The sequence below is a fragment of the Heteronotia binoei genome, chromosome 10 (genome assembly GCF_032191835.1).
Source record: "Heteronotia binoei isolate CCM8104 ecotype False Entrance Well chromosome 10, APGP_CSIRO_Hbin_v1, whole genome shotgun sequence".
Taxonomy (NCBI): domain Eukaryota; kingdom Metazoa; phylum Chordata; class Lepidosauria; order Squamata; family Gekkonidae; genus Heteronotia; species Heteronotia binoei.
In genome coordinates this window covers 1,072,770-1,098,022 of record NC_083232.1, presented here as the reverse complement: position 1 = coordinate 1,098,022, position 25,253 = coordinate 1,072,770, and the positions used below count along the sequence as shown (strand labels likewise).

General features: G+C 54.4%; 1 protein-coding gene across 1 annotated transcript in view; it reads right to left on the bottom strand.

Annotated features, from left to right (window-relative positions):
- Positions 1-25,253, bottom strand: part of LOC132578290 (SCO-spondin-like) — a 170,568-nt gene that overhangs the window by 58,621 nt on the left and 86,694 nt on the right. Inside the window, exons 47-68 of the mRNA XM_060248229.1 lie at positions 23,820-23,871; positions 23,457-23,577; positions 22,626-22,842; positions 21,356-21,497; positions 20,223-20,645; positions 19,577-19,723; positions 18,857-19,027; positions 16,705-16,869; positions 15,396-15,575; positions 14,900-15,022; positions 13,802-13,931; positions 11,325-11,450; positions 9,213-9,304; positions 8,755-8,937; positions 5,034-5,198; positions 4,612-4,864; positions 4,371-4,417; positions 3,933-4,103; positions 2,782-2,913; positions 1,331-1,476; positions 739-833; positions 603-655 (exon numbers count right to left, since the gene is read on the bottom strand). Coding sequence (XP_060104212.1) covers positions 603-655; positions 739-833; positions 1,331-1,476; positions 2,782-2,913; positions 3,933-4,103; positions 4,371-4,417; positions 4,612-4,864; positions 5,034-5,198; positions 8,755-8,937; positions 9,213-9,304; positions 11,325-11,450; positions 13,802-13,931; positions 14,900-15,022; positions 15,396-15,575; positions 16,705-16,869; positions 18,857-19,027; positions 19,577-19,723; positions 20,223-20,645; positions 21,356-21,497; positions 22,626-22,842; positions 23,457-23,577; positions 23,820-23,871 — 3,334 coding nt within the window. The remainder of the gene's footprint in view (positions 1-602; positions 656-738; positions 834-1,330; positions 1,477-2,781; positions 2,914-3,932; positions 4,104-4,370; positions 4,418-4,611; positions 4,865-5,033; positions 5,199-8,754; positions 8,938-9,212; positions 9,305-11,324; positions 11,451-13,801; positions 13,932-14,899; positions 15,023-15,395; positions 15,576-16,704; positions 16,870-18,856; positions 19,028-19,576; positions 19,724-20,222; positions 20,646-21,355; positions 21,498-22,625; positions 22,843-23,456; positions 23,578-23,819; positions 23,872-25,253) is intronic.

Genomic DNA, 25,253 nt, shown 5'->3' with positions numbered 1-25,253 from the left:
GTGCTGTTGTGCTTAAGAACCTGGTCTGATTTGTAAACCCAACCTGGTGTGTGTGTGTGTGGGGGGGGATGGTCTCGCTCTTCTTCAGCAGAGCAGAGCTGAGTGCGACACAAAGGTGCGTGTTTGTTTCCATCTCTCCCCACAGCACACTTCTTGTGCCCTTTCTGCAGCACGCGTGGGGCGTGGGCTCTGCTTGCCCGGAAGTTCTTTTGCGCGTCTCGCTGGGAGGATGAGGCCGTCACTGCTCTGCACGTGTCCTGCCCCATGGAGCCCAGAGGCTGCATCACACTGAATCCGACAGACGGACCCGGGACCCATCAAAGTCGCTATTGTGTCCACTCGGACCAGCAATGGCTCTCCAAGGATTCAGGCAGACGTCTTTCAAGCCACTGACCGCCACATCCTTTTTCAGCTGGAGATGCTGCTGAAGACTGAACATGGGACCTTCTGCACGCCAAGCAGGGGCTCTGCCATTGAGCGCCGCCCCAATCCCATTCCCACAAGCCCACCAGGCTTAATGGAAATAAGCTCCCCACCCCACGGCTGCCATCTCAGAACTGGGGCTCTCCCAGTTTGAAGGGTGGGCAGAGAGGGGGCCTTACCGTCCCCGCAGGCCTCCCGGGAGCAGTTGCCCACCTGGCCAGCAATGCAGGAGCTGGAGAGAGGGGAAAGAGGTCCATTTAGGCTGAGGAGTGGCTGGAGGTGCCCAGGGGTGGGGGTGGGGGCAGATTCACTGACCAGTTCTCACAGCCCTTGGGGACCTGCTCTCCCGGGGCATACAGCACCCCTTCCTGGGCACACGGGCACTCCTCCTTGGGCACACAGAGGCTGTCCTGCAAGGAGAAGTGGGAGAGGATCAGGCCCCCCCTTCCCTCTTCACGTGAGCCAGCTGCAGCCGTTCCTGCCCGCAACCCCCTCTTCACCACCAAGCCCAACCCCTGAGATCTGCCAATCCCACTGTTGCAGTTGGCAACACCCACATTCAGTACAAGGCAGGCATCTCTGCACTGGTTTGCTCCTTTTATTCTGTTATTTGAGTGAAGGGGGGGGGGGAGTGAGAAACAGTGTTCTGGATGGAATCAGGGACGGAGCAGAAGCATTTCTTCATAACCCTGAAAAGGGCCAGTTCCAGGTTTGGGGAGGCCCCTTCTGCCCACCACCATCTCCCTCTTATGTCTCTTTCCACCCCGTGTGTCCCTCGCATTGATTGTGCCTCCTTCCTCAAATCACAGCCCACCCCCCACCCCCCGACGCTGCCTGTCTAATCCTGCAACGCAACTTCTCCCGAGCCCAGCCCTCGGGGGCCTCCGGTTCTGCCCGCAGCACTCACAAGCAGGACGGTCCCCCTGGGGCAGAAGCAGCCGGGCTGGCAGGTCCTGTTGGCCATGGGTTCCGTGCTGAGCTCTGCGCAGGAGGCTGGTCCCTCAGCGCACTCCTGCCACACCCTGCCATCTGGGCAATGGCCTGGGACATCACCTGTTCCAAAGGGCAAGGGGGGGAGAGGAAACCAGATGGAGGCGGCTCCTACTGCTGTGGCATCTCCTGAGTTGCAAAGTTGCCTTTAAAATGAACACCCGTGAAGCTGCCCCATAACAAACCAGACATGCCCCCGCCTCCATCCATCAAGGTCAGAATTGCCTACCCAGACTGGCAGCTGCTCTCCAGGGTCTCAAGCTGGGGTTTTTCACGCCTACTTGCCTGGACACTTTTTAGTTGGAGATGCCGGGGATTGAACCTGGGACATTCTGCTTACCAAGCAGAAGCTCTACCACTGAGCCACAGCCCCATTCATGGCTCTCCAGGGTCTCAAGCTGAGGTTTTTCACACCTACTTGCCTGGACCCTTTTTAGTTGGAGATGCCGGGGATTGAACCTGGGACCTTCTGCTTACCAAGCAGAAGCTCTACCACTGAGCCACAGCCCCATTCATGGCTCTCCAGGGTCTCCAGCTGAGGTTTTTCACGCCTACTTGCCTGGACCCTTTTGAGTTGGAGATGCCGGGGATTGAATGTGGGACCTTCTGCTTCCCAAGCAGATGCTCTACCACTGAGCTACCATCCCTCCCTTAAAGTTGCCTCTGTTCCTTATGAACATATGAGGCTGCCTTATACTGAATCAGACCCCTCCTTGGTCCATCAAAGTCAGTATTGCCTACTCAGACTGGCAGCTGCTCTCCAGGGTCTCAGGCAGAGAGAGGCCTTTCACATCCCTTCCTGCCTGGTCCTTTGAACTGAAGATGCTGCCAGGGGTTGAACCTGGACCTTCATCCCGAGCAGATGCTCTCCCACTGAGCCATGGCTCCTCCAACAGCGCAAGACACAAATACATGAAGCTGCCTTACGCTGAATCAGACCCCCCTCAGGGTCCATATCCAGCTCAGTCCTGTCTACTCAGACTGGCAGCTGCTCTCCAGGGTCTTTCCCATCACCTGCCACCTGGTCCTTTCTTAGATGGAGAGGCTGAGGATTGAACCTGGGACCTTCTGCAGGCAAAGCAGAAGCTCTGCCACTGAGCCAAAGCAGAAAACCCTCAGAAGTAGCTGCATATTATTACTGACTTGCTCAAAGCCAAACAAAGCGCCTTGAACCAGATTTTTTTTTGCGGGGGGTGGGGGGAGAAAGATCTGCTGGGTCTTGCTCCTCTTCCTTCTGCTTCCATCAGCCTCAGGCAAATTTCCACACTTGTGGCTTTGCTTGGAAATGAGACCCCTTTTCTCCACCACTCCCCCCAGCCCCACACAGAGCAGACTGTGCTGGATGCAGAGCTCAAGGTTCGTGCTCACCTGTGCAGGGGTGAAGGTTGCAGGTAGCAAAGTCGATCCTGCGCAAGACGGTGCTGGCCCGCGTGCGGTTCTGGTAGCCACCTCCACAAGGCACAGAACACTGTGACCAGGGACCCCACTCCATGCCAGAGCCTGGGGAGGGGGGGGGGGGAGAAAGCGATGGGCCAAAGAGTGCTGCTCAGGGAAGAGCCCCGGGACAGGTAGCTCCTCCCAGGGCATCCCCTTCCTGTGCGGACATGGGTCCTTCCCAATGTTCCCTCTACGCTGAGCAAAAATTCTACTTTGTGATCTACTGGCATTAAAGTTGTGAGCTACTGGTGCGGAAAATTCTGGAAATGGCCGAGCTGGACTATCTATCCCAGTTGTTGGCTGGGAAATCTAAGGAAGAAGCAAGAAAATACTGGGTGAAACTACATATCTGGCTAGATACTCAAGACTCTTCTTTGGTGTGAATCTATATCTCCTTTCTCCTGTATCTTTTATGGCAATACCACTTTTATTGGAAATGTTAGCTTAAATAGATACGTCAACAAGAAGACTTACAACATAAATGTATCAAAACACATTATCTCGATGCGGATGATTTAAAGTTAAGAGATAATAATATCTGACAATATCTGTAATCTAAGAAAGTATATTAGATGCAGATTAGGACATATTTGTAACTACAATTTTCTATTCCCTTTTACCCATTACCCCTGACCTTCTAGAAAACCAATAAAACTTTTAAGCTCCTGCATAAGTTATTGTGTTCTGAGGTCCTCCTTCCTGAGCTAAGACAAAAATGTGTGAGCTGGAGGCTAAAAATCTGTGAGCCAGCTCACACTCCCTCAGCTTAGTGGGAACCGTGGTCCTTCCTGCTGCCCAGTGCCCAGCCAGGTCTTCCTCACCCCCAGGCTCCACCCAGCCCAGGAGCCCCTGGCAGGACTCAGTCCCATCTGGGTCAAGGGAAGAAGCCAAACTCTTGCCTGCTCAGGAGAACACACAACCATCAGAATTGCTCTGCTGGGTCAGGGCGGTGGCCTGCCTAGTCCAGCATCTCACCTCACACGTGGCATTCGAAAGGGCTGAGCCCTCATGCTCTGTCATGCCTGAGGAGGAGCTGCCCCCATCCCGGGCTCCCCTCTCTGACCCACAGACAGCCCCCTCACCAGGGCAGGCTTGCAGGCTGCAGAATTCAATCTCCACGTTGGGCCCCTGGCAGGGCTGTCCTCCGGCAGAGGCTGCCGGCTCAGAGCCAGAGCGGAAGCGGCGGCGGGTCCCCACGTTGCAGGAGCGGCTGCAGGCACTCCAGGGGGCCCAGCGCGTCCAGCCACAGTCCACTGCGAAGAGGAAGGGAAGAAGAAGAAGAAGAAGGAGCTCAGCCTCTCCTCCTGCTTTGGAGCCACACAGGAAGGGCACCTAAAGGAAGTCACGTCACCTGGAAATAGGCTTGCCACCCTCCAGGTGGGGCCTGGAGCTCTCAGGGAATGAGAATTCATCTGCAGATGATGGAGATAATTTCCCCCTGGAGGGAGTGGCACTTCTGTTCCCCCTGCATCCCAGCCTGAGCTGGGGGTGAAGAATCTGGCCCTTCTAGCCAGTCTTACCTGGACAAGGCTCCACGCCACACACCATCTCCCCATCTAGGCATGTGCTGGAAAGGGAAGGGGAAGGGAAAACATGTGGAGCTGACTCCTTTCTAGAAGTTATCTCGGAGGAGGGGGATGGGGGACTCAGCCATGCCAGGCGCATGGTGAGGAGATGGCAGGGGCTCCTCCTGGGTCCACCCTCGCAGGAGTCAGCCAAGCGCCCCCACTGCCTCCTCCACCTGGGCTGCTGGCCCCGTACCAGTTGTTGCAGGAGTCCAGCCAGACGGTGTCCCCTGGCTGGTAGAGCTCCCCCTGGTGGTAGCACGGGCACTCGCTGAGGGGCAGGCAGGTGTCATTCAGGAGGAAGAGGCCCTCGCGGCAGGAGCAGCCCTCGCTGCACTGGGAGGCACACTCCACCCTGGTGCCCTGGTCCAGGCAGAGGCGCGGGCAGGCACCTCCTTTCTGCTGGCACTCCTTGGCCGTCTGATAGACCATGTTCCCCGGGCACCGTGCTGAAAGCAAGGGGCAGGCAGAGGCTGAACGCCAGAGAGGAAGGCCTGGCACAGAAGATAATGGATCCCACCAGCCCCTCTCTGGCTGCACCGGGTATGGAGACCCCCCCCTCCTGTCCCCCCCCCTCCTGCCCAGTGCCGAGGGCCTCTGCCTCCCCTCATGGCACACCTTTGCAGGGTTGTGTGTTGCAGTCGCGAGTCTGGAGGAGAGGCCCGGAGCACTCAGGGCCCCCATAGGCTGGGTTGGAGCAGGAGCGGTTGCGCGTCTGAGCCCCCGAATCGCAACGAGCGGAGCATTCGGACCAGGCTGTCCAGGGGGTCCAGATGCCTTCCACTGGGGAAGAGAAGAAGAGAGAGTGCAAAAAAGGGCAACTAGAAGGATTAAAGGTTTGGAACAATTTCCCTAGGAAGAAAGGTTGAAACACTTGGGGCTCTTTAGCTTGGAGAAACATCGACTGCGGGGTGACATGAGAGAGGTTTACAAGATAATGCATGGGATGGTGAAAGTAGAGAAAGAAGTCCTTTTCTCCCTTTCTCACAATACAAGAACTCATGGGCATTCGATGAAATTGCTGAGCAGTTGGGTTAGAACGGATAAAAGGAGGTACTTCTTCACCCAAAGGGTGATTAACATGTGGAATTCACTGCCACAGGAGGTGGTGGCAGCTACAAGCATAGACAGCTTCAAGAGGGGGTTAGATAAAAATATGGAGCAGAGGTCCATCAGTGGCTATTAGCCACAGTGTGTATATATGCATATATATATATTTGGCCACTGTGTGACAGAGTGTTGGACTGGATGGGCCATTGGCTTGATCCAACAGGGCTTCTCTTATGTTCTTATGTGACACAGAGTGTTGGGCTGGAGGGGCCACTGGCCTGATCCAACAGGGCTTCTCTTCTGTTCTTATGTGACACTGAGTGTTGGACTAGAGGGGCCACTGGCCTGATCCAACAGGGCTTCTCTTCTGTTCTTATGTGACACAGAGTGTTGGACTGGATGGGCCATTGGCCTGATCCAACAGGGCTTCTCTGATGTTCTTATGTGACACAGAGTGTTGGACTGGATGGGCCACTGGACAGATCCAACAGGGCTTCTCTTATGTTCTTATGTGACACAGAGTGTTGGACTGGAGGGGCCATTGGCATGATCCAACATGGCTTCTTTTATGTTCTTATGTGACACAGAGTGTTGGACTGGAGGGGCCACTGGCCTGATCCAACGTGGCTTCTCTTATGTTCTTATGTGACACAGAGTGTTGGACTGGATGGGCTACTGGCCTGATCCAACGGGGCTTCTCTTATGTTCTTATGTGACACAGAGTGTTGGACTGGATGGGCCACTGGCCTGATCCAACATGGCTTCTCTTATGTTCTTATGTGACACAGAGTGTTGGACTGGATGGGCCGTTGGCCTGATCCAACATGGCTTCTCTTATGTTCTTATGTGACACAGAGTGTTGGACTGGATGGGCCACTGGCCTGATCCAACATGGCTTCTCTTATGTTCTTATGTGACACAGAGTGTTGGACTGGATGGGCCTTTGGCCTGATCCAACATGGCTTCTCTTATGTTCTTATGTGACACAGAGTGTTGGACTGGATGGGCCACTGGCCTGATCCAACAGGGCTTCTCTTCTGTTCTTATGTGACACAGAGTGTTGGACTGGAGGGGCCACTGGACTGATCCAACAGGGCTTCTCTTATGTTCTTATGTGACACAGAGTGTTGGACTGGATGGGCCACTGGCCTGATCCAACAGGGCTTCTCTTCTGTTCTTATGTGACACAGAGTGTTGGACTGGAGGGGGTCTGCTGTCATTCTTTTAAAAGAACCCACCCCCACTCTTGGTGGGCCTGCTGCTTTCAGAAGTGAAGTGGGTAGCAACTAAAGACAGGGCATTTTCAGTGGTGGCTCCTTCCCTCTGGAACACTCTTCCTCTTTAAGCTCACCTGGCGCCCTACTTATGTTCTTTTTAGGCACTGGGCCAAAACATATCTTTTTACCCAGGCTTCTAATTGGGATTTATTTTATTTGCTTTTTAACAGTCTGCTTCTGCTGTAGGACAGTTCTAACGCTGTTTACGTCCAGCGCCCTGCTTTTTAGATTGTGATATTTTTAACTGTAAACATCCCCCAGCAGGACTCTTTAAAGGCGGACAGAAATATCCTAAAAATAAGCAAATATGTAAATAAGAGGACGTGTCTTACAAGACATGGCTTTCCCCCTTCCCGTTAAAACAGGGGTGGGGAACGTCAGGCCCAAGGGCCATTCACGGCCCTTGAGATCACTTGGTCTGTCCCCTGGGGATTGCTGGGCCGAGCCCCCCCACCCCTTGTAGGTATTGTGAAGGACTGCTGCTGGGGTATGTGGGCTGCTGGGAGCAGCTGAAGGGAGGGAGGGAGGGCTGGCAGGTGGGGGGGGGGGTGGAAGGCAGCTACCACCAGTTCAGTTTGCATGTGATTATCCCAGATGGTGTGGCCTAATATGCTAATAAGTGTGTGACCTAGTATGCTAATATTAGGCAATGTGGTCTAATATGCCTGGACCTAGGCATTTGCCAGTGTGTGTGTGTGTGCTGAATTAGGCTCTCCCCACGTGACTTCAAATAGAAAAACAATTATTTGCATTAATTTTGCTGGCCTGAATCGTTCTCCCTTGGTGGAGCGCTGTTTTTTAAGCTGATAATTTTGTATGGCCCTCGAATGATTTTATAAGTATCCAAATTGCCCTTGGCAGAAAAAAGATTCCTCACCCCTGCTTTGAAATGCTAACCATTAAGCAGGGAGCCTGTTTGTAATTAGAGAAACCAAGTGGAGGTTGTGAGGCTAAATCCCCTCTCCTTCCCTGCACAGCCTGAAGCAAATTGAGGCTATAAAAAAAAAAGGCACCGGTAGTCCCCTGTGCAAGAACCAGTCTTTCCGGTGACGCTTTCACAGCAGACTATAAAACCCCTTGATTTATGTTTTGCAGGCAGAAGATGAGTCATCTGCCTCCCTAAGCTCTGCTTGAGCCCTGATTAAGGCTGAAAGAGCTGTTGGGATTCTACCAGCCAGCTCCCCTCATTAACTCTCACCTTGTGTAATTTTGCAGTCAACCTCTCTACAGGGAGAACACTTGATCATAGAATCATAGAGTTGGAAGGGACCTCCAGGGTCATCTAGCACAATGCAGGAAACCCACAAACACCTCTCCCTAAATGCACAGAATCGGCATTGCTGTCAGATGGCCATCTAGCCTCTGTTTAAAAACCTCCAAGGAAGGAGAGCCCACCACCTCCCGAGGAGGAAGCCTGTTCCACTGAGGAACCGCTCGAACGGTCAGGAAGTTCTTCCTAATGTTGAGCTGGAAACTCTTTTGATTTAATTTCAACCTGTTGGTTCTGGTCCTACCTTCTGGGGCCACAGGAAACAAGTCCACACCATCCTCTAGATGACAGCCCTTCAAGTACTTGAAGATGGTGATCCTATCACCTCTCAGCCGCCTCCTCTCCAGGCTAAACATGCCCAGCTCCTTCAGCCTTTCTTCATAGGACTTGGTCTCCAGCCCCATCACCATCTTTGTCACCCTCCTCTGGACCCGTTCCAGCTTCTCTAGATCCTTCTTAAAATGTGGTGCCCCAAACTGAACACAATACTCCAGGTGAGGTCTTCCCAGAGCAGAGTAAAGCGATACCATCACATCACGTGATCGGGACACTATACTTCTGTTGATACAGCCCAAAATTGCGTTTGCCTTTTTAGCCACCGCATCACACTGTGTGCGTAATGTGTAAGTCATTCCTTAAATGTGTTCAGCTAAACCTTCGATAGAGTAGAAACTCCACTGCCCCCAAGCAGTGCCCAGTGCTAGGCAGAAGGCAACATTTCCCTAGAGACCCCCTTGCATACCTGGGCAGGGGGGCGTGTCGCAGGGCTCCTCCTGCGCCGTCTCGCCATCGCAGCCCACAGACTCCGCCGCAGGGCCACCGCAGTGCCGGAATCGCTTCCTCACTCCCACCCCATCCGTGGCATAGAAGCAGGTCTTGGAGCAGGGGGACCAGGGGGTCCAGTCACGCCAGGGGCTGAGGATTTCTGGGGAGGGGGGCAGAGGTTGGGGGCAAGAGAGGGGAAGGAGTCCAGTTACACTTCTCACAGATTTGGGGGGGGGGAGGTCAGCTTGCACATGTTTTTCACCATCAGCAGCAGCAGCAGCACCATCAGTTTTTTCCATGGCTGCCTTTGCAGAATTCTGAAAGTGGCTCCTACGAGCAGGTGGGGGATGAGACACCACTGCTTAAAAGAGGCAGTGAAATCACTGAGCAGGAAGTCCGGTAGGCCGTGATGCCCCCAGCAGCTGCTCTCCCTACCTGAGACGCAGGCTGTGTGGCACTCGCGCACTTCCTGGGCATCTCCTTGGCACGGAGCACCACCATTGGCAGCCGCTGGGTTGGAGGGGGACCTGGAGGAGCAGGAGGGCATTCAGTATGGAGAGAGGCCTGGCCCGAGGGTAGCTCCGGGATTTCCACGTGGATGTGTCTCCCCATCACCCCGCCCCCCCAAAACCAACCAAGAAAATCCCACAAACTGTGCACTGTTGGAATGTTGGTAGGCAAGATGAACGCTCTTCCCCTCCTTCATGCGCCCTCAATTTCCAACTTGAGCAAATTAAGGCAGCATTTTTACGCCGTATTTTAGGGGTCCCCAACTGTGTCAGCTCTGCTGCAATGTGCCTAGAGACTGGAACCCATTTGATGGAGACCAGGACATGGCTACTAACTATAAAGTACTAACTATAAATCCTCTATATGATGCTAGTGGATTCCTTCGTTTCCACTTGGTGTAGTCAGATCCAGAAGAAGATACATTCCATAGGTGTACCCCTGAACAACCTCTGTATGCTAAGCAAAACGCAGGCATTCCGAATCCTGAAGCAGAGGATCTTAGATATTGAGAAACAGTCCCTTTGTTCTTCTGGACATAACACTGTTCCCCTTTAGCATTTGGTATCTTCCCAGATCGTGGGCTGCCTGCTGCCTCCCTTCCCCAGATTACTCCGCCCCAGTTACGCCGCTCTCTTATGTTAGCAAGACTCAATGTTCTACCCTCAGCGGTACTGTCTGGGAGGGTTGCCAACAGCCCTTATCAGGATAGAGTCTGCCCATGTAATGGAAGGCACCTTGAAACGGTTGCCCTTGTCTTACTTTATTGTGATTTTTATGGGGAAGTGCGAGACTGCATAATCAAACCTATTTTGTCTAATTTTTATTGATAACCTGAAAGAAGTTAGTTTTTTTTCTGCTATCTGACCAATGTTCCCATATCACAAGCCTAGTTGCAAAGTACCTTTTGGCTGCCATAACAACCAGGGAGCAAAAGACTAGCTCCCCTTCTTGAAGTCTGACTGGTTTTTATAGCTGAAACTCCATGTAAATTTGCTATGCTGTACTTTTTATTTCTATGCGAATAAAGGGATTTGGATTTGGATTTGGGCCTTCCCTCAAAAAGACTGCTCGCATCCCAACAGCACTTGCGGCAAGCAAAGGGTTCCTATTCTTATGATAGGCCCGTATGATTCCCATTTTACAGATGGGGGACTAAGGGTGACAAAAATGGACTCTGGTCTACAAAAGTTTGTCTTTGAAGGTGCCAGATGAAGCCTATTTCTTTTCATTTCTACTCTGCCTCTCTCTGCAGAGGGGGACCCTTCTCCTCTCCTCCATTTTATCCTCACAACAATCCTGTAAGGTAGGTGAGCTTGAGGTGGGGTGTCTGGACCCCAAGGTCACCCAGCACAGGCTTCCAGAGCAGGGTGAGGACTCGAACCTGGGTCTTCCAGATACTACCCCGACACCACTCTCACTTTATGGCTGAAATCAGCATGGAATTAGAGAACAACACAATGTTGCACAAAAAGAATTTCATGGCACTGAGAATGGTGCAGTCGGGCTTGGCTGGCCTGCGGGGCACAAAACTCAGGGGCTGCTCTCATGTTAAGATGCAGGAGATCCCCCCCCGCCCCCCCCCCCACAAGTCAGGAACAGTTTTTACTGCCACTGATCAGGATGGGAGGGTCCAATTCAGGCTTAAATCCAGGGGGTGTTTTGTAGAAAAATAGGTGGTGGACCTCATCCAGGGATTGTTATGCAGCTGCACCTCCTATTCAATGGACAAGGTAGGTAGGTGGGGGGGGGGCGGCATCAGAAAGGTTCAGAAGCTGTCCTCCTGAAAGCTCCTGCTGAATTCAAGACCTGCTTAAATCTCACCCAGTGAAATCTCACCCAGCTTAAATCTCACCCAGTTAAAAACACTGCCTGTTGGCTGGATTGTGGCAACTCTAGAAATGAGATTCCTGCCACAACTTCAGCAGAGCCGCTGGAGGCCAGGAGACACGGCTTTGTGCTCCATTCCTGGCCTGTCCGCTGTCTGAGGGGTCATCGTCGAGGGGATCTTCTTGTGGATTGCACTCCACAGCTCTTTACCTGAATCTCTGCTGCATCCCAACCCCACAGCTCCGGCTGCAGGGCGTCCACGGAGACCACGCTGACCAGCCGCAGTTCACGGGGCAGGCCACTGAGTCACAGGTCACTGTGCCATCCAAACAGACACTGTGAAGAGGGAAGGGAAGCTTCAGTCAAGCAGGGTAGCAACTGGCACCCCATGAAGCCAGACATTGCCCCCAACGCATGGGGAAGCCTCTTTGGGTCAAAGGAGGCCAGCCCTTGACGGGAGGAGCATGTTCTGACTTTTGCCACCAGAGTGAGAAAGGGCCATAGAGGCCATCTAGTCCAACCCCCAGCTCTAAGCAGGATCAGCCTAAAGAAGGGGTGCCAAGCTCATTTGTTATGAGGGCCGAATCTGAAATAAATGAGATCTTGTCAGGCCGACCATGCGCATACCTGTTTATGATTAGGTAGCAGCAGAGATATAAACTTTATAAATGTAATGTAATGTAAAGGACACAAACAAAGATGAAGATGAAGATATTGGATTTATATCCCGCCCTCCACTCCGAAGAGTCTCAGAGCGGCTCACAATCTCCTTTACCTCCCCCCCCCCCCCACAACAGACACCCTGTGAGGTAGATGAAGATATTGGATTTATATCCCGCCCTCCACTCCGAAGAGTCTCAGAGCAGCTCACAATCTCCTTTCCCTTCCTCCCCCACAACAGACACCCTGTGAGGTACATGAAGATATTGGATTTATATCCCGCCCTCCACTCCAAAGAGTCTCACAGCGGCTCACAATCTCCTTTCCCTTCCTCCCCCACAACAGACACCCTGTGAGGTACATGAAGATATTGGATTTATATCCCGCCCTCCACTCCAAAGAGTCTCACAGCGGCTCACAATCTCCTTTCCCTTCCTCCCCCACAACAGACACCCTGTGAGGTACATGAAGATATTGGATTTATATCCCGCCCTCCACTCCAAAGAGTCTCAGAGCGGCTCACAATCTCCTTTCCCTTCCTCCCCCACAACAGACACCCTGTGAGGTACATGAAGATATTGGATTTATATCCCGCCCTCCACTCCAAAGAGTCTCACAGCGGCTCACAATCTCCTTTACCTTCCTCCCCCACAACAGACACCCTGTGAGGTGGGTGGGGCTGGAGAGGGCTCTCACAGCAGCTGCCCTTTCAAGGACAACTCTGCCAGAGCTATGGCTGACCCAAGGCCATTCCAACAGGTGTAAGTGGAGGAGTGGGGAATCAAACCCGGTTCTCCCAGATAAGAGTCTGCACACTTAACCACTACACCAAACAGAAATATTTTTAAAAAACCTTAAAACATCCTTAAAATATTAGCACTTGGTCTTAAAAGTACTTTCTCTGTATTTCTCACATGGGGCCCACAGAATTGGGCAAAGGAAGCTCTGGCTCTTTCTTTCCTTCCTTCCCCAGGGGACCAGGAGGGGGAGGAGCCTCAGCCACTGGAGAAAATGGTTTTGCTCGGTAGCTCCTGAGCGATTGAGCAAGCCTGGCAAAACAAGGTGATGTAGAAGGAAGCAAGAGAGAGGGAGAAGGAAGCAGATGACAGCCAATTGCTCAGGGGCCTGATAGGAGCCCTCCGGGGGCCTGGTTTGGCCTCTGGGCCACATGTTTGACACCGGTCTCTCTCTTGCTGCGGCGACTGTGTCCCCCTGGGCAGTGGCCATCCCTCTCCCACCACCAAACCATGGTCATTTTTTAAAATCAGCAATTGAATGCGGTGCTATCATTATAATGTCATAATAGTCTGCCCAGCCAGGTATTTCTAAAAAAGCAAATGCTGAGAATTCAGAAAACTAGACCGATCAATTGTTATGCTGTCCCACCAATACAGCAACTGACATTTTTAAAGAAAGAAGAAACGAAGCCCTTCGGGAATTGGTCGCCGCAGGGGCCAGGGCAGGGGAAATGGCGGCACCAGTGTGAACAGGAAGCACCAAAATGCTGTGTGGGGGGGAAGCAAACTGTCTTTGGGGACAGAACAAGAGCCTCGACAACCTACTCAGGACCAAACTAGCCCTGGTGCCTTCCTCACGGCCACTGCCACGATTTTAAAGTCATTTTAAAACACAGCGAGGAATAGGGCCCTCTTCTTCTCCCCGCCCCCCTAGTCTTGTTCTGCGCCCAAACAACTGTGTGTGTGGGGGGGGCGGTGATTAGGGACTTCCAGGTGTGTCTTTTTTCCAGATGTTAGCTGCTGCTGGACACTGGCAGGTAGGCAGCCACTGCAGGATTGGTGAAGGATACACATTCTGCCCAGCTGCCTCCTGGGAAGTCTCCAGGAGAACACTGTGGGAAATGGAGCAGCTGCCTCCTCTAGTGCGGAAGTACCGAGCAGCCCCCAAGGGGCCAGGAGCCACGGAGACTGGTGGCCGAGGGAGGCCGCCCCTTCTGTGGCTGCACCTCTTCCAGAGCAAGCAGCACCCGGTCCACAGAGCCACACTCTCCCCGCCCCCCCGCCACTCACCACTGGCTGCAGTTGTGTCTCAGGAACATCTCCCCCGGGAGACGCCGCTCATGGTCAAAGAAGCAGTGGCACTGGCTGATGTTCACACAGCCTCCGTCCTGCAGGAAGAGCCCAGGAGGGCATCGGCAGCCTGCAGGAACCAGAGAGCGGAAGCTGTGCGTGGGTTGCTGGGCTACGGAGTCCCACCCCCCACTTGGGGATGGGCAGCATGGTTCCCCCCGCAAGGGCACCCCACCCCACAGCAGTGAGGCAGACCCCCCCCCACCTTCCTTGTGGCTGAATGGGTGTGGCACAAAGATGATGCTCCAGGTGGGGTTTCCAACCTCCGGCGGGGTGGGGGTGGGGGTGGGATTAGAACTTGTTGGAAGTGAAGGACTGGACACTGTCTCCTGCCTCACAGGTTTAGAGACTGGCAGAGGTCAGGGCCCACAGAGAGCAGCCCTTCCTTTCTGCTACCTGATAGTGTCCCTTTGAAATAGAATGCTATTCTTAGTGACAGGACTTCCTTCCTTCCTTCCTTCCTTCCTTCCTTCCTTCCTTCCTTCCTTCCTTCCTTCCTTCCTTCCTTCCTTCCTTCTTCCTTCCCTCCCTCCTTCTTTCCTTCCCTCCCTCCCTCCCTCCTTCCTTCCCTCCCTCCCTCCTTCCCTCTTTCCCACATGCATGAAGAAGGAGCGCATCTGGCTTTCCATCTCTAGCACCGTGGATGCAGGACGTGCACTCTGCATCTGCACCCATCCAGCTAGCTAGATTAGATCCTATCCCATTCTCTCAAGCTACACTATCTAGAATGGAGTTCCCTAATAAAGAAATCCTATATTAGCTTGAAACTGAAACTTGGCTGAGGGTGACTTTGTGTCTTTGGCAGCACACACACCATGCTGAGAAGCTGCGGCTGCAGGTCACCCTCGTGCCCTCTTGCCACATAACAGAGATGCCTGGTTATGCTCTTCCAGTGCATCTGGCCTCTGGACTAGGGAGGAAATGCCTTGGGCTGGGGGCCCTTTGTGGGGGCAGAGAGAGAGAGAGAGAATGCCTCTGCTTATGTGACAGGAGAGGATGTCCTTACTGGAGACAATGCCACCAGGGCTACAGACTTACCTTCAACGCAGCTGCTGTGACAGTTTGACTCGGCACTCAGCTGCTGGCACGACTGGGGACATGGAGCCACCAGGCCTCGTTGGCAGTGCCCGGCTTGCACGTAGACCATGTCCCGGCCGCAGTCTGCGTGTGGAAGAATCCTAGAGTTGGAAGGGGCCTCCAGGGCCATCTAGTCCAACCCCCTGCACAATGCAGGAAACTCACAAAACTCACCCTGTTGGATGCATGCATTCCCTTCCTGAGTCTCTGGGGTCCTGGGGCAGGCCTCCATCAACAGCAGCACCTTCTGTTTTCAGAGATTAACCTCCGGAGACCCCCCCACACACACCCCCTCTGCTCTTGTGCCTCAGCCAATGCGCCCCCCCCCGGTTCTATGCAAGCTGCCTGCATCCCGGAACCTCCATTGCCTGCCAGGGCCTCCTCTTCCCTCTGGCCATTCCTCAAATCCCAAGGACCGGTTCTGTTCCCCCCCATACCCTAGCCGCAGCCCACCTACCCCGGGCGTCTCCACAGGGCTGCAGGTTGCATGTCTCCATCTGCACGGCATCCCCCGGACACGGCTGCCCCCCATTCTTGGGTGGGGGGTCTGCGCAAGTCCTGGTGCGGCTTCGAACGCCCCCTCGACATTCAGCATCACAGTCCGACCACTCGCCCCAGGGGGCCCAGGCCCCGTTCACTAGACAGAAAGAGACCGCAAGGGCGGGCGGGCGGGATCAATGCCCTTTCCTTCCAGGTCCCCTGGGGGCCACCAGTCCTCAGACAGCCACCCACTGGCTGTCCCACCACTCAACACTGACCACACCCCCCTGGGCCTTTCCCATCTTGCTTCTGGCTCTCTGGAATGAGCTTCCGGAAGAAGTAGGGAGAGCCCCCCACCCCCCGAGAGCTTCAGGAGATGCTGCCAGGCTGCCTGTTTACCAGGAGGGCTTTGGAGGGTGTCTGAACTGGCCTGCCTCTTCCGAGGGGGCAGAGATTTTGGGGTTTGCCATTTTGGTTTTTGCCTCAAGCTGAAAATGTTATTGTGAGCTGCCTTGAAGCATGAGAAAAAGGAGGACAGAACTGTTTTACATCAATAAACGGTGTCCTCGGCTCCATCGTCAACCCAAAGGGAGATGGGCACCAAGAAACCAGAAGGAGACAGAGGCTGGGGAGGGCAGCCAGGAAGGAGCCAGAAACAGTTCTTCAGTGCCAAGATGTCTCACCACTGCTGACAAAGACCAAGTTAATTCCAGCCACAGCATTTCCCATTAACATGTCTGGGGGTGGAAGCTGGACAGTGGACACCCCACACAAGCACAGGAATCATGAGGGCGTAAGAGAAGCCAAGCTGGATCCGGCCAGTGGCCCGTCCAGCCTTACAAAAGAAGAACATATTGGATTTATATCCCACCCTCCACTCTGAAGAGTCTCAGAGCGGCTCACAATCTCCGTTACCTTCCTCCCCCACAACAGACACCCTGCGAGGTGGGTGGGGCTGAGAGGGCTCTCACAGCAGCTGCCCTTTCAAGGACAACTCCTGTGAAAGCTGTGGCTGACCCAAGGCCATTCCAGCAGCTGCAAGTGGAGGAGTGGGGAATCAAACCCCGTTCTCACAGATAAGAGTCAATGCACTTAACCATGACACCAAACTGGCTCTCTATTAGAGCTATGGCTGACCCAAGGCCATTCCAGCAGCTGCAAGTGGAGGAGTGGGGAATCCAACCCGGTTCTCCCAGATAAGAGTCCGCCCACTTAACCACTACACCAAACCGGCTCTCCAATCATCTCGCACTGATGATTCCTGACAAGGGAGAGGAAGGCACTACCTGGGCAGGCCCCGTGGAAGCAGGAGCGGCTGTCAAACTCGTCTCGGTTGCACTGGCCCCCAGTAAGGGCCTGGCGGAGCACATCCCGACGGCGGAAAGTCACTCCCAGCCCACAGGATCGGCTGCATTCACTCCAAGAGGTCCAGGCAGACAAAATGCAGTCCACTGGAAGGGAAGAGATGCCGGGGTGAGGGCAGAATCTGACCATCTCCTGAGGACCAGAGCATAAATGCCCTCCATCCACGGGAAAGCACTAACCCTGCCATGCTCCAAAGTGAGGCCTTTTCTCCAGTGCCGCTTGTCCCCAGCAGCGTTCCCTCTCAGCTGAGTTAGTGTGAGCTAGCTCACAGATTTTTAGCCTCCAGCTCACACATTTTTGCCTCAGCTCAGGAAAGATGATCCCAGAGCACAATAATTAAATGCCAGGAGCTGACATCATTAATACCAAGTGGGCGGCCATGCTGGTCTGAAGCAGTAAAACAAGGGTGGCCAACGGTAGCTCTTCAGATTTTTTTGTCTACAACTCCCATCAGCCCCAGCCAGCATGGCCAATGGCTGGGACTGATGGGAGCTGTAGGCAAAAAACATCTGGAGAGCTACCGTTGGCCACCCCTGCAGTAGAACAAAGTAGGAATCGAGTGCACCTTTAAGACCAACAAAGTTTTATTCAGAATGTCAGCTTTCGTGTGCTCCGAGCACACTTCATCAGAAGCTTACGTTCTGAATAAAATTTTCTTGGTCTTAATACCAGGAGCTCACCAAGTAGAATTTTTGCTCACAAGACACTGCAGCTTAGAGGGAACATCGGTCTCCAGCCACGTCCCTTTGGGCGAGGGCACCTCCAGGCCCTCTCAGAGGTCCAGCTTTGGAGGCCCCGCCCCCTAGCCGGAGGGCCCAGGCAGGCCCAGTCTCCTCAGATCTCGGAAGTGAAACAGGGTTGGCCTGAGTTAGTTCATGGCGGGGAGACCTCCAAGGAAGTCCAGGGCTGGGATGCAGAGGCAGGCAACGGCCAGCCACCTCCGAACACCTCTTGCCTCGAAGAGGCCATGAAAGGCTGCCCTATGGCAGTGGCAACATGTCAGCAATTCCCACCATCTCCAGCAGCCATAATAATAAATTTAAAAATGATGACAGATGATGCACATAAAAGCAATGAACATACGAAGCTGCCTTCTGCTGAATCAGACCCTCTTGGATCCATCAGAATCAGTCTTGTCTCCTCAGACTGGCAGCGGCTCTCCAGGGTCTCAAGTGGAGGTTTTTCACGCCTGCTTGCCTGGACCCTTTTTATTTGGAGATGCTGGGGATTGAACCTGGGACCTTCTGCATGCCAAGCAGATGCTCTACCACTGAGCCACCATCCCTCTCTAAAGTCAGTCTTGTCTCCTCAGACTGGCAGCGGCTCTCCAGGGTCTCAAGCTGAGGTTTCCCACGCCTATTTGCCTGGACCCTTTTTAGTTGGAGATGCCAGGGATTGAACCTGGGACCTTCCGCTTACCAGGCAGATGCTCTACCACTGAGCCACCATCCCTCCCCTAATATGAACATACGAAGCTGCCTTCTACTGAATCAGACCCTCCTCGGTCCATCAAAGTCAGTCTTGTCTACTCAGACTGGCAGTGGCTCTCCAGGGTCCCAAGCTGAGGTTTTCCACACCTACTTGCCTGGACCCTTTTTGGTTGGAGATGCTGGGGATTGAACCTGGGACCTTCTGCATGCCAAGCAGATGCTCTACCACTGAGCCACCATCCCTCCCCTAATATGAACATACGAAGCTGCCTTCTACTGAATCAGACCCTCCTGGATCCATCAAAGTGAGTCTTGTTTACTCAGACTGGCAGTGACTCTCCAGAGTCTCAAGCTGAGGTTTTCCACACCTACTTGCCTGGACCCTTTTTAGTTGGCGATGCCGGGGATTGAACCTGGGACCTCCTGCTTACCAAGCAGATGCTCGACCACTGAGCCACCGTCCCTCCCCAAAACAAGCTGCAACATTTACCAAATGCCAAAGAACACGTGTATAAATGTGAGGCCACCTGCGAATGCAAGGCCAAGGCCAACTGGCCCTCCTTCTCCGGCCCCAACCCCACTGGTAGGCCCTGGGGGCCTGTCTCTCCCATGCCCAGAGGAAAGGGTTGCCCTCCACACATACCACAGCTGGCCTCATCGGAGCCATCCTGGCAATCCTGGCGCAGGTCACAGTGCCTCTCGAGGGCCAGGCATTCCCCACTGCCGCAGGAGAACTGCTTGGCGGAGCAGGTGCTGGGAGGGCCCAGCGGAGGCGGGGGGGCCGCTGTAGCCATCGGTGCAACTGTTGGGCCGCCTGTCCAAACAGATCCCCACAGTCTCAACTTTTATTTATTTGTATTTATTTACTTTAAACTTCTATCCCACCCTCTCCGGGAATGGACTCAAGGCGGCTAACAATGACCAAAAAGATCACGTTGAAATCGCTAAAACAATGGGAAACTAAAAACTGGGAAACAGAGCACTGTGGTGCTATCCACAACTTCTTATGGCACTTCACGGTTTCTTCAGTGAGCCAGTTCAATTTCTATTAATTTCTTGGCAAAACATCCAGAGCAGCCCTTCTGAGGGCTGAGCCTGCCTGGGAATCTGCACAGATTCACCTTTGGCAAAGAAGGGGGCGGCGGCAGCAGGAATAGCTGTTGTAAGAAATGCTGAATAGGACCCCTGGTTTGTAGAGGTCCGTCTTGCCGACTCTGGCTGGCGCCAGTTCTGCAGGGTTTCAGGCAGAGGAGGACTTCCACATTCCTCTGTTGCCAGGGTCTGAACTGGGGACCTTCTGCATGCCACGCAGGGACTCTGTCCATCCCCCACCACTGAGCCAGGGCCCCTCCCAGGCACTCACCACAGTGCATCTCATCAGACCCATCCAGGCAGTCCTCTTGGCCGTCACAGACGAAGGAGGCCTCCACGCAGCCAAACAGCTCGCAGGCAAACTGCCCCTGAGTGCAAAGGATCCGCGGCATGTCGGGGCCTCGAGTGTGAGTTGGCCCTGCCAAGGGGAGGGAGGGAGTAAGAGACGGACCTTCCAGTTGGCCTGAGGGATGGCATGGAGCCTTGACCAGAGTCCATTTTGCCACCCCATGCATCTGCTTTCCCACTGAACTCTGGCCCTCTCCTCCTGGGAACTCTAGTCCATGAAAATGGCTGCCTGGGGGTTAGGGCAGAATCTAACCATCCCCTGAGGACCAGAGCAGAAATGCCCTCCATCCATGGGAAAGCACTAACCCTGGGGTGGACTCTATGGCGTTATGGACCCCAAATGCATCCTCCCCAGACTCCACTTCCAAATCTCCAGAAATTTACCCACACAGAGTCGGCAGTCTGAACTCCAGCTTTCCCCCTGGTGACTCCAGCATTCCCCCTGGTGTGGTCTTGGGTCTCCTTGACTTCCCAGGGCTTGCTGGGGGATGCCACCACTGCCAAGGCCCAGCTCTTGTGCTCAGGGCATGCCTGCTCACTGATGTGGTTCCCAACCCTGCCATGTTTACCTGTGAATGGGGGTCCCAGCTCTGGTAGACTCGACTGGTATGGGAGGGTGTGGAGCCCAGGCAGCCCCGTGTCGCTGGGGCTTCTGGATGTGACGCTTGGCCCAGGGGGTGCCAGCCGCTGCTCCAGTCCTGGAGAAGGGGGCCAGAAGAGGCTGGGAGTCCCCATGGGAAAGAACGCAGGCATGGTGGGTTCTCGGGGCTGCTCGGAGACCTTGACCCCAGGTCTGGCTGTCCCAGGGGCCGACGTCTCTCCAGGCTTCATGGTTGCTACTCCAAAGTGTTGGAACTCTTGAGTCAGGCCTGGTGCCCCCGTGAGCCTCCAGGGGAAAGAGAATGGCCCCCTGTGGGGTGGCTCCGTGCCGGCTGTTCCAGGGACTCGGACTCTGCTGGAGGGGGTCGTCACATCACCCACAGGCTCCGTTTCTGCAGAAAAACAAAGGAGGAAGCTGTCGAAAGCTTTTACGGTCAGAATTCATTAGTTGTTGTGTGGCTGTGGTATTGGCACAGTAGTATCTGATGTTGCGCCAGCAGCTATGACTGGCATCCTCAGAGGTATAACATAGAAAGACGTGTTATACCTCTGTGTTACACCTGTGTTATACCTCTGAGGATGCCGGTCACGCTGCTGGTGAAATGTCAGGTACTACTGTGCCAAGACCATGGCCATACAGCCCGGAAAATCTACAATAACTAAAAGAGGAAGCCATGGAGAGAAGCCCCGCCTCGGCCTAGATGCCAGCTCCCCCTCAGAGCCCGGGGAAAGAGCTATACCAGAGCCCCTCGCTGCCCTGCGCAGTCCACCACGTACCCACCGTTGCCAGCTCTGGGTTGGGGAGTCCCTGGAGCTTTGAGGCTGGAGCCTGGAGGAGGGACCTGCGTGGGACAGAATGCTGCAGCAGCCCCTCTGGGGGGAGGGACCTCATCTCTGTCATCTACAGAGCAGTTGCAATTCCAGGAGATCTGCAGGCCCCACCTGAAAGTTGGCAACCCTAACAGCCTCCCTGCCCGTCTGCGGGTGAGGAGGAGGAGGAGAGGGAGCCAGCCCAGGCGGCAGGAGGGGAGCAGGGCTCCAGCGCAGGACCTTCGGGGCATCATCCCTTGGGTGCCCCATCACAGCCCAGCCCCCCACTCACTCCAGGGGCAGCCGAGGGCCTCCATCCGCAGGGAGATGCTGCCCTGAGAGGCGGTGGGCACCAGGCGCAGCAGGCGGGCCAAGATGGGCGGACTCAGCTCCTGGCGCACCAGAGTGGACCTGTCAGAGCTGCCGAGCAGAACCTGGGAGAGGGGAGAGCAGCTTGCCATGAGTGAGTGAAGGCGCCAGTTGGGGGGGGGAGATTGCAGAGGAGACTGGAGGGGGGGAAGGGGGGGACAGCTCAGCCAAGGGGGCAGGAAATGCTTGTCTAGTCATGGACAACATTTCAACCCAGCTTCTTCCCATGAGGATCTCAAAACGGGTATGAAAGTAGAAAGAAGGCGGCAAGTAGGTTTTAATACCCTGCTTTTCTTGACTGTAGGGAGTCTCAAAGTGGCTTCCCTTCCTCTCCCCACAACAGGCACGTGGTGAGGCAGATAAGGCTGTGAGAGCTATGACTAGCCCAAGGTCACCCAGCTGGCTGCATGGGGGGAGGAGGAGGGGGGAATCAAACCCGGCTCTCCAGGTTAGAGACTGCCACTCTTAACCACGGCATCACACTGGCTCTCAGCGTCGGGATGGGAGGCAGCTCTCTCAGCTTACAGAGAGAGGACACAGCCAGCTCCTCCCCTCTGCTTTGAGGGGCCAGAATTGAGGGGCCACATTCCCCAGAGAGTACTGAGGTCTGGGACTCAAAATCTTCTCACCATTCCTGGGCCCAAAGAAGTGCGCCTCAAAACAACTAGAGACAGGGCCTTTTCCACAATGGCCCCTATGTGGTGGAACCAGCTACCGGAAGAGGTGAGGGCCCTGCGGGATCTTACTCAGTTCCGCAGGGCCTGTAAGACGACCCTCTTCCAGTTAGCCTACGCCTGACTGGACAAATGTAGCTTTCTAGATTCCATATTTTTGTGATTATACTGCATAGTTTTAATGTATAATGTAAAATTTTAAGGTTTTTAGGTTTTAAATGCTTGATTTTAAATGTATTAATTTGTTCCGATTTTATTGTTTTATTGTTTGTTGTAAGCCGCCCTGAGCCACTTGTGGGAAGGGCGGGATATAAGTTACGGAATAAATAAATAAATAGAACACCCTCCCCAAACGGATTGGGAAATCAAGGCAGAAAGGGAAGCAACGACGGGGGCTGGCCAGGCCTTGCTGCGATGAACAGCGCTGGCCTCATCAGGCCTGTGGGCACCAGAAGCTGCCCAGGTGGGAGGTGAGCAGGTCAGCCTGGCCTTGGGGAGGCAGGAAGAAGAAGTAGCTACCTGTGCCTCAGCTTGCAGGGAGGACGCCTTGTGCAGCCTCGCCCCTGTGTAGTTCTGGAAGTCAACACCGTCCCTGCTGTAGGCCAGCTGGTAGTGTGTGAGGAAGTCCCCGTCCTGGGTGACCACGGCTGTGATGAAGGTGAGCCGCTGGAAGTCCACCTGGAAGTAGGGGCTGGGGTCGGCCTCGTGGGGGCTCCAGCCGGCGTTTGAGTCCTGCCTGCGAGGGAGGGAGGGGAAGGGGAGCTGCTCTCTCTGCCAGCAACAGAACAGGAACAGCAGCCAAGACAAGGGCAACTGCTGCAGCACCTCAGCAACCTTATACTCCCACCCCACGTTTCCCTCCCCGTCACAGGGTTGCCAGTCTCCAGGTGGGGCCTGGGGATCTCCTGGAGAAAATGGCTGCTTTGGAGGATGGGCTATACACCCTCTCCAAGGCCCCCCCCCCAAGATCTCCAGGGATCCTCTTCTAGTGCTGGCAGCCTCACACAGATACTCTACAGCAGGGGTGGCCAATGGTAGCTCTCCAGATGTTTTTTGCCTACAACTCCCATCAGCCCCAGCCAGCATGGCCAATGGCTGGGTCCGATGGGAGTCGTAGGCAAAAAAACCCCTCTGGAGAGCTACCATTGGCCACCCCTGCTCTACAGAGCTGTGCTTCAAGATGGCAGCCTCCGACTCCATCAGCATCTGTTGCCTCTCCTCCTTTGCCTCCCCCCCCCCCGCCGTCTCTTGACTGCCGTCCTCCATTGCCACATTCTGCCCTTTTAGCTCCACCGCCCACTCCCTCAAGGCAGGTCACCCCCAGGGCAATCAATCCCCACGCTCCCTTACCCATTGGGCTTAGGGTTGAGGCGAGCGGCATCTGGAGGGTTTCCATCCCGGTAGGAAGAGGAGCTCAGCTGCTGGCTGAGGATGCGCCCGTCTCCCAGACCAAGGGGCTGGCTGCAGAGACCTGTGGAAGGGAGGGGAGGCCACTCTGTTACAGAGCCTGCTGCCCCATCGTGCCTCTCTCCCCAGAGACCCACTTCCTCTCAGCTGCCTTGACTGGTGTAGGTGAAGGGCAGGGCCAAGACCACTGAGGAAGGAGGATCCTGGAGCATCCCCTTGGGGAAGGAAGCTGCTGCCTACAGATCTGTGAGGGGGCAGGCAGAGCCCGGGGGGGGGGGATGTACTGCAGAGAGAGGAGCACAATACCTGGCGGGGTGGGGCTGAAGCCTTCAGGAGATGGCCATCCACCAGGCGACACCTGTGAGGATGGAGGGAAAGAGCCATATGCTGCAAGTCAGTCTGTACTCCTGCAGGCCTCCAGGGAGGCTGCCTCCATCTTTCCTTCCCATTAGGAAGGGCAGGGGGCCTCTTCCCACACACCGGAAGGACAGCCCCTCCCATGCAGGCCCACTTGCCAACTTGGCCTGCTCGGTAGTGGCTCCTTCCTAGAGGCGTGTTTGACCTCTGCAAGACCTACACCTTCCTCTGCAGCAGGGCCCGGCAGCCTTTGCTGGAGATTTGGGAACGGTGCTGCCAGGCAAGCTTATTCCACCAAACCCAGAAGCTGAAATCTATTTGTCTCAAGCTCGATAGCTCTGGATTCCCACTGCTTGCTGGCGGGCCAGTTGTCTGACCTTTGCCAGCCTGGAAATGTCCTCTGCACTCAGGTTTGCAGGCTCTGGACTGTGGGATGGCTGACCCCCTGGGCAGGGCAGAGCTTCGTATTTGATGGAGGTGTTTGATTGGTGGAGGAAAGCACCCTCAAGCCGCAGCCGACTTATGACAACCCCAGGCGGGTTTCAAGGTCAGCAATGCACAAAAATGGTTTGCCTTTGCACAGCGGCCCTGGGCTTCCTGGGTGGTCTCCCATCCATTCAAGTACCAACCGGGGACAACACTGTTTAGTTTCCAGGATCTGAAGAGATTGGGTTAGTTGGGTTCTTAAGTTTTATGTTTGGATTTCTATTGTGTTTAGCTTTATGCTTAACAGAAGGGAGGCACAAATTTCTAAAATAAATATAAACCGCTGCTTCATCCGGACTGCCCTACAGCCGTCTGTAGTTCAAGTGACTCTGGACAAGTTCATGGAGGAGAAGTCTGGCAATAGCCTTCCTGATGAGACAGAACTTCCATGTTCAGGTGCAATTAACCTCTGCATTTGACAACGGACACGGCGTCCACCTGGCATCCCTTGCATTTATTTGTGGGGGAGGTATTTGTGAAGTTCCCTTCCCACGTTGTGCAGGGGGTTGGACTAGATGATCCAGGAGGTCACTTCCAACTCTATGATTCTATTATTTATTTCAGGAATTTACACACCCCCATCCCCAGACCCTGCCCTGACCCATATGGCTTGGCGATAATGTCATCAAATCATAAAAATGTTAACATATTATCAGTACAAGAACAAAGGAAAGGAAAGGAAGGAATGGTCCCCTGTGCAGGCACCAGTTGTTTCTGACTCTGGGGTGACTTTGCTTTCACAACATTTTCACGGCAGACTTTTTGCGGGGTGGTTTGCCATTGCCTTCCCCAGTCTTTTACACTTTCCCCCCGCAAGCTGGGTCCTCATTTCACCGACCTCGGAAGGATGGAAGGCTGAGTCTACCTTGGGCCGGCTACCTGAACCAGCTTTCTCTG